This window comes from Schistocerca nitens, chromosome 1 (assembly GCF_023898315.1).
Source record: "Schistocerca nitens isolate TAMUIC-IGC-003100 chromosome 1, iqSchNite1.1, whole genome shotgun sequence".
Taxonomy (NCBI): Eukaryota; Metazoa; Arthropoda; class Insecta; order Orthoptera; family Acrididae; genus Schistocerca; species Schistocerca nitens.
Genome location: NC_064614.1, coordinates 335,574,134 through 335,593,709, shown reverse-complemented (window position 1 = coordinate 335,593,709; position 19,576 = coordinate 335,574,134). Strand labels below are relative to the sequence as shown.

General features: G+C 42.1%; 1 protein-coding gene across 1 annotated transcript in view; it reads left to right on the top strand.

The window, feature by feature from the left end:
• The window catches only part of LOC126246320 (uncharacterized), a 317,353-nt gene that overhangs the window by 221,000 nt on the left and 76,777 nt on the right, over positions 1-19,576 (top strand). The window contains exon 2 of the mRNA XM_049948388.1: positions 7,458-7,587. Within this exon, the coding sequence (XP_049804345.1) occupies positions 7,458-7,587 (130 nt within the window). The remainder of the gene's footprint in view (positions 1-7,457; positions 7,588-19,576) is intronic.

The window sequence follows — 19,576 nt, the reverse complement described above, 5'->3', positions numbered from 1 at the left end:
AAATCCATCTACATGTTTTTACCCAATGTTTATGAAAGCCGGCCGCGGTGGTCTAGCGGTTCTAGGCGCTCAGTCCGGAACCGCACGACTGCTACGGTCGCAGGTTTGAATCCTGCCTCGGGCATGGATGTGTGTGATGCCCATAGGTTAGTTAGGTTTAAGTAGTTCTAAGTTCTAGGGGACTGATGACCACAGATGTTAAGTCCCATAGTGCTCAGAGCCATTTGAACCATTTTTTTGTTTTTGAAAAGTCCGGTCAGTTTCAGTACCGGTATTAGTATTCGTGGAGAAGCTAAATCAGTTTTATTGCTACGCGCTGTCGTTTCGACATCACCATCACCATCACGATTATCATTCGAGTCCTTTTTTGTTTAACTATATATTTATCCATTTTAACGATTTTGAAACGCAAGACATGGAAACATCCTATAATTTCAAGTACGGGTGATACAGGTCAAACAGAACACAAACCAATGTCTGGGGGTCTACATCTTCCGACTTCTGACTACTTCGTTGTTCATTCAGTTGTTGAAGTCTGGAAATTCAAACTCAGTGATGGTTCAAATGGCTCTGACGACTATGGGACTTAACATCTGAGGTCATCAGTTCCCTAGAACTTACAACTACTTAAACCTAACTAACCTAAGGACATCACACACATCCATGCCCGAGGTAGGATTCGAAACTGCGACTGTAGCGGTCGCGCGGTTCCAGACTGAAGCGCCTAGAACCGCTCGGTCACATCGGCCGGCCCAACTCAGTGAAAGTTAAACTATATCCTACATGATTTAACAAGAAAAAATCTCTCGCTGGCTGTTGCGTTTCGTGATTGTTGAAGAGCTGCAAATTAAAGCACAAAGAAATTCGTCAAGTTGTTAAGAGTACTGTCCATTTACTGAAAGTTTTAGCTAGGAGGGATGGAATACTCTTCGCAGCGGGTATGTCGGCACACTGGTAATTTAAGTGGTTGTGTCAAAAGGTTATTTTAAAAGAAACCGATAAATAAATTCGCACTTCGTAGTATAAACGTTTTCATTGTATCGTACCCAACCCGCTTCTTTTCTAGTTATTTAATGCAATAATAAAAATTAAAGGCTGCCGCCTTAAGTTTACATTATTGATTTAAGAAGCCGCATTCCTTTAATATTTGGACGTTTTAGAAAGCGGTCACTTCACTTATATATCAAGAAGCAAACCTTCATAGTGCCAAATGGGTACGATGAAAACCTTTGTTTTTCCTTCTTTTTTTACAGAATGGTAATTTTCAATGAGATCTGCTGTTGATACCCACTAAAATATTGGGGTTTGCTTGCGTGACCCAGCATACCGATAGTCTGTGCCTACGGATCGTCGTGAGCGCAACTTGGCGATCAGAGACTATCTTAGTTTCTACGAATTCTTAAAAACCGGATCGCTGCAAAATATGAATTCGTGGCAGGCCGCATCCAACCGGTAAGAAGACTGATGACTGAAGAAGGAAAGAAAAAGCACACAGCAAACATAAATACTTAGGTTTGATTAGTAAACCGAGTAAAGTACATCGCAAAAGATAATTTCTTTTTCACAGCTTCTTATCTCTTGTGAAACTATTCTGATTATGGAGTCATGTTATCATTCCCAAACATGGTAGCGCATATTGAACAGGAAAATCATGAATCTGATGTGGAAGACATCCGGAGACAAGGAAGCTTTGTATAACGCACAAAGCTAAGGTTTGAAGGAATACTAGCATTTATTCCGTAGTAATAGACACACAATTTGTTTCACATGTGCAGAATATACCGAAATCCAAGATAAAGCACTCAAAACCATTTCTAACATCACCATGTATATTTCACAGTACAATGTAAGCTCTAAATAATGGTTCAAATGGCTCTGAGCACTATGGGACTTAACATCTATGGTCATCAGTCCCCTAGAACTTAGAACTACTTAAACCTAACTAACTTAAGGACAGCACACAATACCCAGTCATCAAGAGGCACAATGTAGAAAAACGTGTCTTGCAGATTACGTAGCTGCAAAAATTTTCGTAGTTAAATTTTTTATCGGCTGGTGAAACCATGGCGTGTCTGCAACAGATGGCCACAATCTTTTAAATAGGCTTACACTCTATTAGTAACAGAAAATAATGAAAACAGATTGTACAGCATACAGTGGAAATGCGAGGTTTATCAGTTAACGCCTGTCTAAATGATACGGCCGTGAGCTCACGCGCATGACTGTCAAGAATACTAACTCACTTGAACTGACATCAGTTGGCGAAAAATTGCGATTGTGTTGGAAATAAATGTTTGCACTAATTTAATAGATGTCCTGCATCTCTGGATACTTTGTGAAAGCTATATTGCGCTATTATCTGTACTTTTAGATTCACACAGGTATTATTTTATGTGTAAAAAGAAAAGTAACAGTATACAGTCAAATATACCACCCCCTTACTACGGGAAAAGGTTATTCATGGGGTATGAATGTCTTACATTTCTAAAGTTTTCACAAATAATTTCGACAAAGGCCATCCATCACGCTTGCCACAGGCAATAAACAATTGGAAACTCATGTGAAGTTCCGTTTTTGAGAAGAAAGGGCAGTGTTTGTGGCTGTAGATCAGAGAACATGGGAAGATTGCACCACTGTGGTCTCTCAGAATCAGAGATGTCCGTAATCTGTGGTTTTAATGACTCAGGGCTCATCTGCAGCTGCGCCCCTTCTCACTGATTTCCCACACCCCTCTCCTAGGAGAGAGAAGCAGTTCCGTTCCAGTTCTCTTTAAAATACCTCCAAAACCGAGTAATTCCTGCAGACTAAAAAACAACTACATGTAACTTATCTTATTGTTCTCACGTGGTAGGAATCTTAAACGTGTAAATACGCATCGAGTATTACGAAAGTTGACTTCTCCTTCAGATAATATTAGGCAGTGTACAACAGATTATAAAAGAAACACAATTACGGGGACTTTTTTGGATAGAAGGCATGGACACGTTAAGGGAGGATTTGATCTTCAATGTCATGTCTCTTTTTAGTTTCAAGAAGCTAGTTATGAGAATTTTTTAACTATAGTTATTGTTAAATAGGAAAATCAACTCAATTTTTTGTTGCAGGTAACTATTTTTTACCAGGCGTTAGCGACGGTTTACCATCCCGTATTCACTTACGGACAATTTTACAAGTCAGTTACACAGTAACATGAGTTTCTCATCGTCTTGCATTCACCATGCAGAATTCTGTTAAGCACTTCAAATCTATGACAATTAGCATTTTCTGCAGGCTACTGAGAAAGAGATCCGAAAACGATTTAATCTGGAATAACGCTTTGTTTCTGAATGCCATACTTGTAGATCAGAAAACATTTCACACCACAGTTTTTAAATTAATAAAAATTCCTTACAGTTGGTAGTTTTTCAGACCAAAATGTGCATTTTCTCGTATTTGGTCATAAGTTTGACATTACACTGTCACTTCACATGTGAAACTTGCTACAACTACTAACCAGGTATTTGAATATTTGCATGTTTTCCAGTGTTTCTCCTTTACACGTTTTTAAGATGTTTTCATTAGGTGACTTTATTGCCTGTTTCCTGCTGTGTGGGGGAGACTACTACTTCATTTTCATGTCTGCATGTTCCGTACGAATTTTGTAATTTATTTCAAACTGACTTCCCAATGAGCTAGAGACTTGAAAGTTTCTACATAGCTTTGAAATGTATTACAATGCAATATTAACTCACTTTCATTCTGATGTGTGGCGAAGGGTACTTTGTTTTTCCTCTTTGTTTCCTTATTTAATTTTTTTAGGAAAATATCACTTTAACAATTTAATGCCTTATTAATAGGTAGATGTAGCACTATTCTATTCCAAATATGATCAGGTGAAGAGACACTGAAACAATCCTTTAATATAACACGTCTCCCATCTAATTTCATCAAAACGTTTATAACCTCTGAAAAATTTCACACGCACAAGTCTGATAAACAGAAAATAATCATTAAAATATAATTTTGTTTAGTTTGACACATTTTTAAAACGAACTAAGAAATTAAAATAGTTATTTCTCCTAGTCCCATACAAAAAGTCGACAAAATTTGTGATTGTAAATTTTTAATAGCTAGGAAAGTACTTGTAAGTTCTGTACCGAAACGCATGGGACGCATACAGTAAATAATGACTGCATGAATATTTCGTTGCATGCGCCCCTGGTTTTTCATTATAAATCTTAAGTATATTGTCGTTGCATTAAAAGTTCAGAAACAGAAATTTTCAGAACTATATACAGAGTGAAAGTTAAGAAATCGACAAACTGTAGGAGCGGATTTCCGACTAGAAATGGAGTAAAAAAAATCCTATGAATGTGTATCCGAAAAAACGGACAACGGCAACAAATCGTCCCGTAACAGAGTACACAGCTGCGACGTATCCACGTCACAACAGATGTTAAAAGTGACCTACATGGGAGGACGAAATAGACGTTTTCATGGTAGATTGCCGCACTCTTTCGCACTTTCTGATCTCTCTCCGAAAAGAGTCGTAGGCGTTGTGGACACGCTGTTGAAGGGTCTGCACATAAGGAATCGGTTCAGCATACACGATGCTTTTCAGATGCCACCAGAGGCTAAAATCGAGGGGGTTTAAGTCCAGCGATCTAGCAGGCTATGCTACAGGACCTCTGCGTCCTACCTAAAGTCCGTTCTTGAGGCGTCGAAGAACCGCAATGCGGGATTGAGGCGGTGCTCCGCCATTGAGAAACCACATAACCTGCCATATCGTCAAAGATGTATTGTCAATCAGTCCAGGCATAGTATTCTGCAGCATGTCCAGGTTTGTGAAGCTGCAAGACTTGTTAGTGATTTAATGTATACTATCATAAATAAAAACCCTGATTTTTCTTTTTTTTTAACCTGCACAATGGTCTTGCCAAAAGCCGAGAAGCGACTCTTTATGTTGTAGGTCTCAGGGGCGATCTGAAATGCTCTCTCTGTGTGAGGCACCCCTCTGCATCTCTGTGACTCACAGCTCAATTTCATAGCGCAACACGGAGCTGTTGCCTATTTTGGTTGTGAAATAATAATTAGTCCAAGTACGTGGTCGCTAAGAAATCATTCCTGTACATTGATGCTGAGCCAATGCTGATGAAACGTCTCAACCATTCCTCGGGGGATGTCTCTAGAGCACAGACGACGATTATGCAGGTAGATGATGCCAGTTCTAATAAAGATTGCTTCATCGGTAAAGAGACAGACATTTCATAATTGTGTCTATCTGGTACAAAAACCATCGACAAAAATCCGTGCCATGGAGGGAAATCCGCTGCTGATCACCCTTGCACTCGTTGCGGGTGATAGGTATGGTAGCGATTGTCATGCAGGATACACAAAATCGTACTTTGGCTTATATAATGTTGGCGGGCCACTTGTCTGGAGCTTGTACGAGAGTTCGTCTCAAAATCTTGTAGAACCTGGTCCTCCAGATCTGGTGCACACACAGTCCGCCACCTCCCTGCACTTTCTTCTAACTGAAAGACCCATGATCACGAAAACATCCATAAAGAATTTGAAATGTTGTGTGATGTGGTTGATGTCTGTGAGGGTACTTCTTTGGTATATCCATGCCTCCTCTCGACCGTTCCCATCTGCTTGGCCATACACGGACACCATCTCGGCTTGTTCCAGACATGAATACCGGACAAATCTGCTGCTTACAATGGGTTGCGTCAATCACACAGTCTGCAACACTCAAGGAATACACGATACGTGATCAGAGGAACTTCCATTCGTCAGCACCATCTACAGTGGCAATATGCATATCCAGACACACATTCACTGGACCTTCTTTCCTCCATTTCGAGTCAGGAATCTGTCAGTGCTGCAGTTTGTTGGTTTTGTTAATGTTCACCCCGTATTTGGTGTTAGGAATCTGCATAGGGCTAGGATGAATTTTATGACTTTTAGTTCATTCCAAAAACGTGTTGTATTAAGAATTATTTCATTTAAACAATTTTTTTATTTATATTGATGACTGTTTCATAGCTCCCACTAGCTATGAGGCACATCCAATGGCACAATAATATTCCAATATCTTTAAAGCTACAGAAGTTGCTATTTAGCAGAGAATGAACTATTTCAGAATGAATACAGTATGAATTCTTCATAGTTCTCATATTTGTGTTATTTTTAATGAACAGTTTACTATTTTGCAGGTAATTTTATTTGAATATTATTGCGGACACAACTAAAAAAACGGTGCTAATTTAAAAGTGGCCAGTCACGTAAGTGAGCGGACACCACAACTGAACCGAGAACTGAAAGACTAGCAGGTCTACATAATTCTTTAATCAATATGCACTAATGATAAATGAAAATCTATCATAAGTGCACTTTCACAAGAATATTGGTTTACTTATTTATTGACAAACCTTCATTTAAAACTTTTATAAATTATTTGAGTGTGACACAATTTTTGCAGCATTTCTTTATTTAAATACTGTTGTAATGTATTGGTAAAGTCGTGAAAGTGGTCATACTGCATCAAATCATGTATGAGAGCTTCAAAACGATGTATTTTGGTGGGGACAGCCTTCAGCAATGGAAAAGCAGACAGTATGACACTATAGGAGTCAAGTGGAGACTGGGACATATGGAGCAATGGGCTCAAGGCAACAATTCTTAACACTTTATGTTGAGTGCTGGAGGAAGACAGACCTCCCTATGGCAATATCTGTGATTCAGTCATATAGGTGACTGATTCTGGGCAATGAATAGCAGCTGTCATACTTTAACTTTGAAGGGACTTTATATTTCAAGAGGTCTCAATATGCTCCACGGTATGACTCTTCACTTTTTCCATTTTCACGAATATTAAGGGGTTGGGGGGGGGGGGGGCAGGACGTCAAACGGATCGACTTGGAGCAGGAGATGCACCAAAGGACATTTTAATTTCCACTTTTTATACTTTTATAAATAAATTCATGAAACTTTGCCAGCATCAGCCGGCCGGAGTGGCCGAGCGGTTCTAGGCGCTACAGTCTGGAACCGCGCGACCGCTACGTTCGCAGGTTCGAATCCTGCCTCGGGCATGGATGTGTGTGATGTCCTTAGGTTGGTTAAATTTAAATAGTTCTAAGTTCAAGGGGACTGATGACCTCAGAAGTTAAGCCCCATAGTGCTCAGAGCCATTTGAACCATTTGAACTGCATTTTACAGGGGTATTCTCTGTCTGTACTTTAACTGAATATCGTAGGACCACTTCCCAATTTTCTGAAGTGACCTTTCTTGAGTAAACGATATTCAACATAATCCTTTGTAGTCTACAACAATTACAGACGTTAGAACTCTTGTTATTAAATTATTCATTTATCATTGCACATCAGGTCCTCGGTAAGAGTTCAGTTCGAACCACGATGGCACATAGAAACGCGTCTGTCTGTCCATCTTCAGAGGTCGTGTGTGGTGTGTTGCAGTGTCGGTGTCGGAGGTGACGGTGCTGCAGGAGGCGGTGGCGCACCTGCCGTGCGTGCTGCAGCCGGAGCACGGCGACGTCGTGGAGCTGGTGCTGTGGTTCAAGGACGGGGCCGACTCCCCCATATACAGGTCGGTGCGCCCAGTACACGTAACAGTGGCAGCACGCTAGTGATACTGCAGACCACGCTATTAAGAGTGCCACCGTGTACGAGGCACTGTACCCTTGAGTGAATACATAGGCACATGCCGTCTGCGCGATAGTGGCGGACAAGATATGCGGAAGATGATATTAGATAGTACCTGATTGTGGCCTTATCATAAGAGCAAATTATGTGAAGCGTTCCTCCTCTAAAGTCGAATAGTGACCAGACATTTCAGGGGTTCCTTTGTTGAGCAGAGGAGATATCGAGATATGTCCAAGATACACTACTGGCCATTAAAATTTAAACACCACGAAAAAGACGCGCTACAGACGCCAAATTTAACCGACAGGAAGAAGATGCTGTGATATGCAAATGATTAGCATTTCAGAACATTCACACAAGGCTGGCGCCGGTGGCTACACCTACAACGTGCAGATATGGGGAAAGTTTCCAACCAATTTCTCATACACAAACGGCAGTTGACCGGCGTTCCCTGGTGAAACGTTGTTCTGATGCCTCGTGTAAGGAGGAGTAATGCGTACCATCACGTTTCCGACTTTGATAAATGTCGGATTGTAGCCTATCGCGATTGAGGTTTACCGTATCGCGACATTGCTGTTCGCGTTGGTCGAGATCCAATGACTGTTAGCAGAGTATGTAATCGGTGGGTTCAGGAGGGTAATACGGAACGCCGTGCTGGATCCCAACGGCCTCGTATCACTAGCACTCGAGATGACAGGCATCTTACCCGCATGGCTGTAACGGATCGAGCAGCCCCGTCTCGATCCTTGAGTCAACGGATGGGAACGTTTGCAAGACAACAAACATCTCCACGGACAGTTCGATGACGTTTGCAGCAGCATGGCCTATCAGCTCGGAGATCGTGGCTGCGGTTACCCTTGACGCTGCATCATAGATATGAGCGCCTGCGATGATGTACTCAACGACGAACCTGGGTGCACGAATGGCAAAACGTCCTTTTTTTCGGTTGAATCCTGGTTCTGTTTACAGCATCATGATCGTCGCATCCGTGTTTGGCGACGTCGCGGTAAACGTACATTGGAAGCGTGTATTCGTCATCGCCATACTGGCGTATACCCGGCGTGATGGTATGGGGTGCCATTGGTTACACGTCTCGGTCACCTCTTGTTCGCATTGACGGCACGTTGAACAGTGGACGTTACATTTAAGATGTGTTACGACCCGTGGCTCTACCCTTTATTCTGTCCCTGCAAAACCCTACATTTCAGCAGGATAATGCACGACCGCAGGTTGCAGGTGCTGTACGGGCCTTTCTGGATACAGAAAATGTTCGACTGCTGCCCCGGCCAGCACATTCTCCCGATCTCTCACCAATTGAAAACGTCTGGTCAATGCTGGCCGAGCAACTGGCTCGTCACAATTCGCCAGTCACTACACTTGATGAGCAGTGGTATCGTGTTGAAGCTGCATGGGCAGCTGTACCTGTTCACGCCATCCAAGCTCTGTTTGACTCAATGCCCAGGTGTATCAAGGCCGTTATTACGGTCAGAGGTGGTTGTTCTGGGTACTGACTTTGTAGGATCTATGCACCCAAATTGCTTGAAAATGTAATCACATGTCAGTTCTAGTATAATACATATGTCCAATGAATACCCGTTTATCATCTGCATTTCTTCTGAGTGTAGGAATTTTAATGGCCAGTAGTGTAGTTACATATGTCTGGTGGTTGAGATACAGAGCTCGTCTGTTGCTCCCCTGCTGTACTCACTGGACACACCCTTAATGATCACAATATAGTGAGCGTGTTATATATCTGACAACAGTGCTGCGTAAACCTATTGCTCCTGTTTGTGTGTATAATTTGAGAAAGCCTGCCCACTTCCTTTAAAACTAAACCTCAGACTTCATAAGATTATGAACCTGCTTTTTTCTGCTATGAAATACCAACCGACGTAGAACACGATTCATTAATTATACTATTTGTCTACAAATATGAAGATCAGGAGACGGAGAAAATGTCAGAAAGTGCAACGAAAATGAGGAGTAGGGGATGGGTCGGCTCTACTCGGAAGTAAGACAGTCGGGATTTGAATTGGATCATGGACTGCAAACGCCACGCTATACTGCCTCAGAGTTTCATAAATTGCGCCATTTAGGAACAGTCTGTGCAGGAAAACTGTGCTTGTTATTTGTGGTCTACGCTTCCTAATAACTTGAAAAAAAAGTAACAAGGTCTTGTGTGGTGGAAGTAGGACGTTTCGATGCAAAGTTTTTACGGAATATAACGACAAGTGCTGCATATTTATACAACGTAGACCCTGAGCTGATTGTAATAAGAATGTCACCTTTTATGTAGTTCCATGTGTAGGTACGAGGCACGTAGTGGAATTAGTCAATTGTAGAATGGGTGCCAGGTAGTAAATTCACGAAAAGAAAAGTATGATAATTTCAGTATGCTGTCAGAAAACAACATACATTAGGTTTCTAGTCATGCAAAAAATACAAGTATTGAATTAAACCGGTTAAAATCCCCTCAGAGTATCGTGACAGAAGCATATCCAAAAATAACCTTGCAAACTTCTGAAGCATGATATTACGAGATTGAGATACTGTTTGAAAGTCATTTGAAGTTACAGATGCTTAACTCATAAACAGTTACCGATCACAGCGTGTTCTGATAAGATCAATGGCGAGACAATGTCATGAAGTCTCCCACGCCATGTTAGAATGCAAAAGGCAACGCTAAAAGGACGCAATTCTAGATGAATGCCAAAGCTCGAGTGAATTCCAGTCGCATAACTAAAACTCGAGTGCTCGGCGCTTGCTGAAAGCTCAATGTATTGCTGAAAGTTGTCGGCCGAACGGACTCAACTCGAAAGCAGAAGTATCTAAATCACGTCCGCTCAGAGTGGTGCCAGGAATCAGAGTTCTTTGTGCTCAAACTGTACGTGACGGCCAATTGAAAATCACGCGTCCAGCACACTGATGGGCCAGCAACGGTCAGAGTTTTCGAGTCTCCCTGAGAAACACCTGCCTGTTCCTATTGTAAGGATGCACCGCTTCAACAGAGTCGGCTAGGGCCACATCGTCTTTGAATTAACAAGTGGCTTATGTGCGGCGCGCGAGTGAGTGTTTATGAAACATGCTAACGCTACGGAAGCTATCTTGCATCTGCATTTCAAATTAGGACTGCGATGTCGGAAAAGAATAGTGTTAGGGAAATGGTTCAAATGTCTCTGAGCACTATGGGACTTAACAGCTATGGTCATCAGTCCCCTAGAACTTAGAACTACTTAAACCTAACTAACCTAAGGACATCACACAACACCCAGTTATCACGAGGCAGAGAAAATAGTGTTAGGGAAAATAGTAATTTTGTATCTGGAGGTATGGGCTACTCAAACGTGATTTACGGGCAACAGAGAGAAGAATTTTTACTCTTCTCGGAAAACACGTTAACTTGACCAGTGGATATATATTCATGACAGAAATAAACATGCAGAAATCGACGGTTGTAAAAACAAGAAGTCTGTCGAGATACTTGTCTACGAAACACGTATGTTACGCGATGCATTCGCTGGATACTTAAATGCACCTGTACATTTACACAGCGCTTCATCATTGGCCATTTGACATCCACTCTTGGATAGTGGCTGGCTTCCTCTGATCCTGTTCATCCATTACACGATCATGTCGCTTCTGCACGTTTTCTAATGACTTGTACCCACCTTACATCGGATCATCTTCCGGTTCTTCCTTTTTCTTTAAATGCAGGCGAGTATCAGATTGCCTCATGTATCATTCATCGCCTTGTTACTTGTTCCTCACATAGCAGTTTCCTTTTCATTACGATCGTAATTTATCTTCCATTGTAGTGTGTGCTGTGATACATTTTTTTTTTTTTTTTGGTTTCCTGTCTGTTAATTACCAACATGCATATCACGATCGCTTGCTTAGTAAACATTAGTTTTAACGTTTTCGAAACTAAGCATCCATATCTCAACTCCTTTAGTAATAACTGGGAAAACAGACTTATGATGCCTACCATGATTACTGCACTAATAGAACCGCCATAAATCTCTTCCAGCAACTCGTCCAAGTTAGCCACAAAATCATTGCCACCGTTCCTTCCTTTAAACACGTGAATATCACGACTTCGTGGAATCAAGCGCTTCGTTAATGTTTGTCATGTTGCTCATCGTCTCTAATATGCTTTTGGTGTGAGAAGATATCAGAGTTCTTTCTCCCTATAAGAGAGCCATAAAGTAGTCACCCGTTTACGTTTCTTGATACTTACACTACCTTGCGACCTTTTCGAGCGAAGTACTGGCGCAAATATCTGCTGCCTCGTCCTTTTAGAACGTGAGTTCTTGGTGCCACACGTCTTCTGTTACTGTAAACACGGTCGTGCTCCAATATTGCTTAGATCTGCTGGTATTTAATTCTACTCCACAGCATCAGATTTCGTGAGGTTTCCGCGACAACACCCGGCATGTGGCGCAATTAAAGACAAGATACAGAGAACGCAGGCAATGTTCACAGTATGAGCCCCTTAAACTGATACAATTTGCCTGTGGCAGTTTCTAGACGCTGTGGAAAGAGGAAAGGCAGTAAGAAGCAAGCAAGACCGTAGCGTTCGCAACAAATGGCAGATCATCATCTTACCAGCAACGCCCCCCCCCCCCCCAGCTTCAAACGCCTGATCCTTCTAGAAATGAGTTAATGTTTTAAATATTTGTGAGCGAGAAAAAGCTTAGGAACTATACTAAATTATGTTAAAAGTCGCTGAGTGCTCACATTATCAAACCCTGGATAAATACATCTGGGTAATTTGTGCTCAGTGTTTAGCAAACGCTAGATTTTCAAGCATCTCAGTGTTTATGACATCATATCTTCTGAACTGTGTATTTACAATGACACATAATTTTCCAGGTCCATTTGATGGTACGTATGGTCTGCAAAATGAATTGCGAACAGAGTTAGTAGTTAAAAAGTAATAAATAAAAATATCAGTGGCATATATTCTTCCTTTCATCATTTGTGAGAACAATTTCTTAAAGGTTTTCGATTATGTATAAAGTTTTATGGAAGTCGCTAAGCGCTCTTATTCCGAAGTAGCGGATGAATACAAAGTGGGTAATTAGCGCGCACTGAGTTATTCTGTTTCAAGGCCTATAAAGGTTCTAACTGTAATACCTACCATCTTACTGTGTTAAGAATTTATCATTAGATGGTACCTCTTAATGAGTAGACTGGGAAGATTATGACGAATGATGACAGCATTTTAAATTTTTAAATTCGCTCGACAATTATCTAGAATTTTGAAAATCAAATTTTTGTTACCTGGTACTTGGAACGTGCACCACGAACCTCGTTAGCCGTTCAGTGATACACATTCTTGTCTAGTTGTGCCAAAGTGGAAGAAACTAGTGTGTTAGAAGGTCCAGAGGAATGGAGCTTCAACTATTAAAAAGGGATGCTCACCCAAGTAGTAGAAGACTTTTAGGATCTGATTCTTTACGATTAGTCATATCTCACGTGGTATAATAAGCATCACTAAGCTCTGACAGTCACTGGCTGACTGGCTGCAGTGGTTTCGAGGCATGCACCACAACAAAACACTCAATTCTAGGTGAACAACCTAAACGACATGCCATCTAGCTTTGGCGAGGCCCAAGATAATGAAAGCTTTGCAACACTACGTAAGGGTAAATCTCTCTTTGCTCTGTTGTCTGCCCCTCACAGCTGTTCGATGCACCTTTGTAACATATTAATCGAGATGCTTTAAACAATCAACATCTAATGCGTAATGTGTAATTTAATATCTCACTGAGGTCGAAATTAACGTGCAATGGTCAGTTCTTTTATTTCCTTCTAATTAATGTATCTGTACTTGTGTTAAAGTGTGTGTTTCACTATTAGTCACTTTGTATTCATGCAAATCTTTCTCAGGTCCATACATTTCAGCGTCATTTGTTTGTCTAAATTTGTCCTGCTCCCAACAACCAGTGAAAACGACTGTTACGACAGGAGGGTCCCAGAGTAACTTGGCCAGACTTCCATTGCTTAATCTTACTCCCTCCAACGTAAGCACGTTGGTCCTGCAATAACATGCATAAATTCAATGTGAGAGACATTCACCTTGTGTTTCAACTATCCATGCTGTCTTTGTCTGACATAACCTGTTTTACGTGTGCTTATTTTTGTTATCATGTTTGTCTGTGTCATCCGTAATACAATTGTCACACGGGATGTGTTAATGAGAATTCCTAACTGCAATTTGTATTTGTGTAATATGTGTCTGATCTTTCAATGTATTCTTTGTTGAATGCGTTATTTTTTACGTAGTTCATGCTTTTGTTAAATGACTTTACACGTTATCAGAAATCTGATTTCTTGATGACAGTTGTTAAATACCTTATTTAGTTGGTGTTTCATAATTAAATATACGATATTAAGGTCAGAAAACGTGAGCAGAGCAGATTTGTAGGATCACATCGCGATTACGGGTTCCAACATAACAGCCACTGTGGGACGTGATGAAAACTAGGGCATTCTGCGCATGTCTAGTTTTCTGACTGGCCAGGTGAACATTAGTTTTGCTTGTAATAATAGGAAGAAACAACCAGCAATACTTCTCAAGAATGTAGAGGTAAATTTGATACGTTCCAGGGAAGTCTGAAGAAATTCAGAAATATACAAACGTATTTTTAGTGTGAGAGAGGAAACCAGCCAGGAAATTTTGGAAGTATGAGAGTAATTGACACTAAAGGTTCGGATGGTGTGGGAGAACACAATTTGATACGTTCCAGGGAAGTCTGAAGAAATTCAGAAATATACAAACGTATTTTTAGTGTGAGAGAGGAAACCAGTCAGGAAATTTTGGAAGTATGAGAGTAATTGACACTAAAGGTTCGGATGGTGTGGGAGAACACCACTATGCCAGTTGTGAATTGATCAATAAACTAGTTGAGGGCAAAAAACTGGTGGGTAAGAAACTCTTGAAGTCAGACAATAGCAGAAAGTGAAGCGGCTAATTATAACTGATCACGGACCAGTGAATCGCTTCAATTGTGTCACTGTGATGGTGGTGGTGTTTGGAGTTGGTGGTTTGTAAGAAATACATCCCTTGATGTAATCGAAGGTGTTGGGGCGATCGCTGTTCTCTGTGATGCAGTCTGTCACCGAGGCAGCAGAATGCTGCCATGAAGGCCGTACTTGGCGATGGTGGCTTCGTGCGGCAACCAGCTCAACAGTTGAGCGCTGACGCAAGGTAGTGGCGGCTTTTGGCAATAGACAGCGGAAGCGGCTCTGGCTGCCAGTCCACTTCCGTAGTGGTGGCAGAAGACATACAAGTTCAGCTGAGGTCAGACAGCGCGGTCCAGCATGGCTGATGACGATCGTGGGTGCTCACTGTGGGCACTGAGCAGGAACAGTGTAGGCTCGCATGGGGCGGTGGACGACAGTGGTGGCTGTGCAGCTGGAAGGCCAGGCTCAAATCAACGGTTCACCAAGGAGGCGGCTGTCAGCAGATGTTAGCCACCCAGTGGGCGATATTACTGTGCGAATGCGCCAGGATGACGGTATACGGACTTAGACAGAGGCCTTCAGCTATTCACAGCGATGTTGAACAATGGCGGCCACCTACTTCAAGGTGGCATCTGCTGCATAACTGGACATGCTGTATAAAGTGAACTCTACTGAGACTCAGGGTCTGAATTAGGTGGTATGTATATAAGCCAGGCTGGCTAGCGTTTTCCCAATGACAGCAATCTTGCCCTGTAAGTCGCAATGGACTGGCGCAGTTGGGCGTTACCGTCGGACAACTATGATTTCATTAGCCTTGGTTTTCCTGTCTGGTCAGGTCCTCCAGAAGCCCTTCGGTTCTTTATAGTGTCGCATCTTCAGCTTTCAGAGACTGTGTCTGGCGCCTTCCACATCGTCAGTGCACTGAAAACGTGTTCTTGGATACTGAATAAGCGCTTTTGCTCCGTGGTACCCAGTTATTGAGCTGATATATATCTCCCCTTGGTGATGTTCTGCTGGATCGGTATAGTACAAGTTCTTTGCATTGGGCGAATCAGTAATTAGATAGCATCTTACGTAGATGAAAAGATGAATTAGGCAGCATGGTGTAGCTGGATGTTGGGTCCTTACCTATGAAGTCTCATTGGAAGGAACCTGAATAAGATCGCTGAATCTCCATTTTTTCTATATGAAACAAAGGTAAGAGAAAGAAATCAAGCGATGCAGATGCCTGACGTACTCGAAAGTCACAATGTTTCATGCCAGAATGCTGCAAGTGAATGAGCGCTGCACAGGGATAGAATTGTTCCCCACAAAATGGGGAGGTGGTTGCCGCAGAAACGACAGAGGAACCATAGTTTCCTAATGAGAAAGGGATGACGGACAAGTAGAAACATCAACGCTAATAATGAAGCGCCGACAGATTTGATGCCTGGGAACCAACAAAATCCGCGTGTATGGTTTTTAGAAATTCCGATGATAATATAGGAATTGTTGAAGAAGAAGACGAAGAAGAAGAAGAGGAACGCTAGGTGGACGTACGAAATGTGACAAAACAGTAATAGCTGTCATCATTTTTGGAATAACATGTTATTTCTGACCAGTGATACAGAAAGGAAAGACACTCGTCTTCTACGAGGTATGAGAGCGGAGCGATTAACTAACAGGGGCACTACTATTTATGCCTTGCTTACTGGATTCTCTCGTGAATAGTACGAAGAAAAGATGAGTGTATGCTCCCGTATGCGTCTTCATTTGTCATATCTACTACTTGTGGTCAATTCCTGTAGACACATTCGATGGAATAAAAAAAAATCGTTTTGTAATCTGATTATAGATTGTCCAAATTTTTCTAGTTGCGTCTAATTATTAATCGTTGTTTTTCTCCCAAAAGTCCACCCGTGCTTCCTCTGGGCATCCAGTTTTCACTCCAGTACTGGCTGCACAGGACGCTGTCACACAGAAATACTCAGTTGCTGCCCTTTAAAAAAAATCTCCTTTATGAATAACAAAAGTTTGGAAATTGATCCTTCTACTTCAACTGGAAAAGAATTAAAATAACATTATTGTATCATTTCGCACAAATAGGGTTCCTAAGCGTTGTTCAACTGGTACACTTGATTGGAGCGCTGCAAGCGACAGTTATGCCCTATATAGTCTCTTTTTGTAGTACCAGAGCAAGTTTCTGGAACTAGTTGCGAAGCAGCGCGTTTGCTAATGCGCTATGACGTCACCCGGATTCCTGACATCCCGCAGCTGTTCCGCGCCGAAGTAGTTGGGTTGTGGCCAGCGCACTGTGACAAATTTACTGTAATTTGCCCACAGCAGCAACATTTCAGCACCCTGGTGTAACGGCTGGCATACTGGCATACTTAGTACAACCTACAGACTGCAAGTTAATACGAGAATAACTAACAGGAGAAAGCTACTAAAAACTAAACAGCTGTCGCAAAATATTATTAAAAGCCAGTTTTCAACCCTTAACTTTCATTATACACTTTCTGATAATCGAATACAACAGGATGTTAAGACAAGAACCTATAATAGTAACAAATATAAAAATCAAAATTATTGCTTTTATAGAATTGTAATACAATCATTTTCATGTATCCCCTTTATCGAACAAACCATAATCATGGAATCCACATTCCAGTAAATCTACTATTTTACGACTTATATAAATTGAAGCTACCTTAAAAATATTGACAAAATAATAAATAATGGGCGGCCGCTGTGGCCGAGCGTTTCTAGGCGCCTCAGTCCTGAACTGCGCTGCTTCTACGGTCGCAGGTTCGAATCCTGCCTCGGACATGGATATGTATGATGTCCTTAGGTTAGTTAGGCTTAATTAGTTCTAAATCTAGGGGACTGATGACCTTAGATGTTAAGTCCCATAGTGCTTAGAGCCATTGAACCATCTGAATCAGTAATGAGAGAGGTATTAGGATCCAGGTTAGAATCCCGTAAATGAACATCCTTCACAAAAATAAATACATCTATAATGAGCACAAAATGATACTTCCCTTCTGTGCAGCACTCCAAACCCGCTGTCACTATCCTGTACAGTAATTAAGCAGCATAGAATGTCTATGCAGCGTGCTTTTCTTTTACAGAAGCAGTATTACATGGAATTCATGGGTAAAAATGGTTCAAATGGCTCTGAGCACTATGGGACTTACCATCTGTGGTCATCAGTCCCCTAGAACTTAGAACTACTTAAACCTAACTAACTTAAGGACATCACACATATCCATGCCCGAGGCAGGATTCGAACCTGCGACCGTAGCAGTCGAGCGGTTCCGGACTGAGCGCCTAGAACCGCTAGACCACCGCGGCCGGCAATTCATGGGTACACACTGCGCCCTCAGATACATATGACCTAGACATTGATTTCATTAACCTGTAACAAATATATGTTACACACCGGAAACAACAATATTTCATCACCTTAATAAATAATATACAAACACCCGCAACGCGGCCGGTAGCGTCAGACTACTACCAAAACTACTAGAGAAAAACCTGTCTATTACTCTGCCGCTTAGTAATGATACCTTTAAGCTTTCTTTCAAAACACCATTGATATATTGCAAAGGACTGACCATTATTAAATTCTGCACCTTGTCTCCGAACCACAAATAGGACTCGGTATTTCGCAAGACATACAGCGTGATAACAGCAGTGAACTGTACCAAGAGGCTTCTTTTGTAAACTTTCAGCAGAGGCGCAGTACAATCATACCTTAAACCAAACGTTGGCTTCGTACGTGCTTACATCACCGCAAACGCCTCAGATGCAGTTATCACGTTTTTCTATCGAGCACTGACACTTCTGTAATATCACTGTTTGCGCAGTAATCCAGGATCACACTACCTGTTCCAGGGCAATTCGTTCGTGCCGCTAACCACACCACACCATGCGTGACACCCTCCGGCTTGGCTCACTCCACTCAACAACCACCTTTCTCGCAGCGGACCACCGCGCCAGAGAGCCTTCCAGTCCAAAGACACACCATTACCCTTTGATCGGCTATCTGTAACTGTCGATATGACACAAGTGTCGCAATAACGTTGACGTTCAAAGATTTGGAAGTCATTACGCCCATGCAACACTATGCCACCGAACACCGTAACACCTGTACAACCAAAACGATCGTATTCGACAGTGTTCCTGAGGCATCACGTGTTCTCGCCTATCGCCATATGAGGGTACGTCCTGCGTTTCTATGTATGGTCCGAGCTTCATCGAGCTACGTTATTTGGCAGTGACACATCGCGTGAAAGTTATTTTCGTCCTTAGATTTTACACACCATTGTATCTTGCGAAGTTAAAACGGGTGGGCTCATTGTTAACAGGGATGGCTCAGATTTTATTTCCTATTTCGACTTTTCACACATCTTTCATATCCCGGCCACGCATCCCATCTGTTTCTCTTGCTGTGTACCTGTCATCGCACTCGTAGAGGATTATTGAGAAGAAGTGTGTTGTGTGTGTGTGTGTGTGTGTGTGTGTGTGTGTGTGTGTGTGTGTGTGTGTGTGCGAGACAAAAACCGACTAAATGTACTGTGCAGTCACTTTAATGTTACGCCCTGTCAAAAACATAGCCTACTTTTGCTGGGCGGACCGCTGCGGGACGTGCAGGAAGAGTGTCAGTGAGATTCTGGAAGATACCGACAGGGTTTCTCGGTTTCTATGCAAGGTTTGTCTTTTGAGAATCCATGGCGTTAACAGCCTATCGAAGTGGTTCCACCGATTCTGAATTGGGGTTTAATCCAGAGAGTTCGGTATCTAGGGCAGTAAGGTAAACCCCCCATGGTGCTCTTCGAGGCGAGCACATATACTGCAAGCTGCGTGACACGTTGCACTGTCCTGCTGGTAGATGCCATCTCGCCCAGGAGAAACAAACTCGATGAACGGGTGGATGTGCCGTAAGGATAAATTTATGCTTGTGTTGCTCCACTATGCCT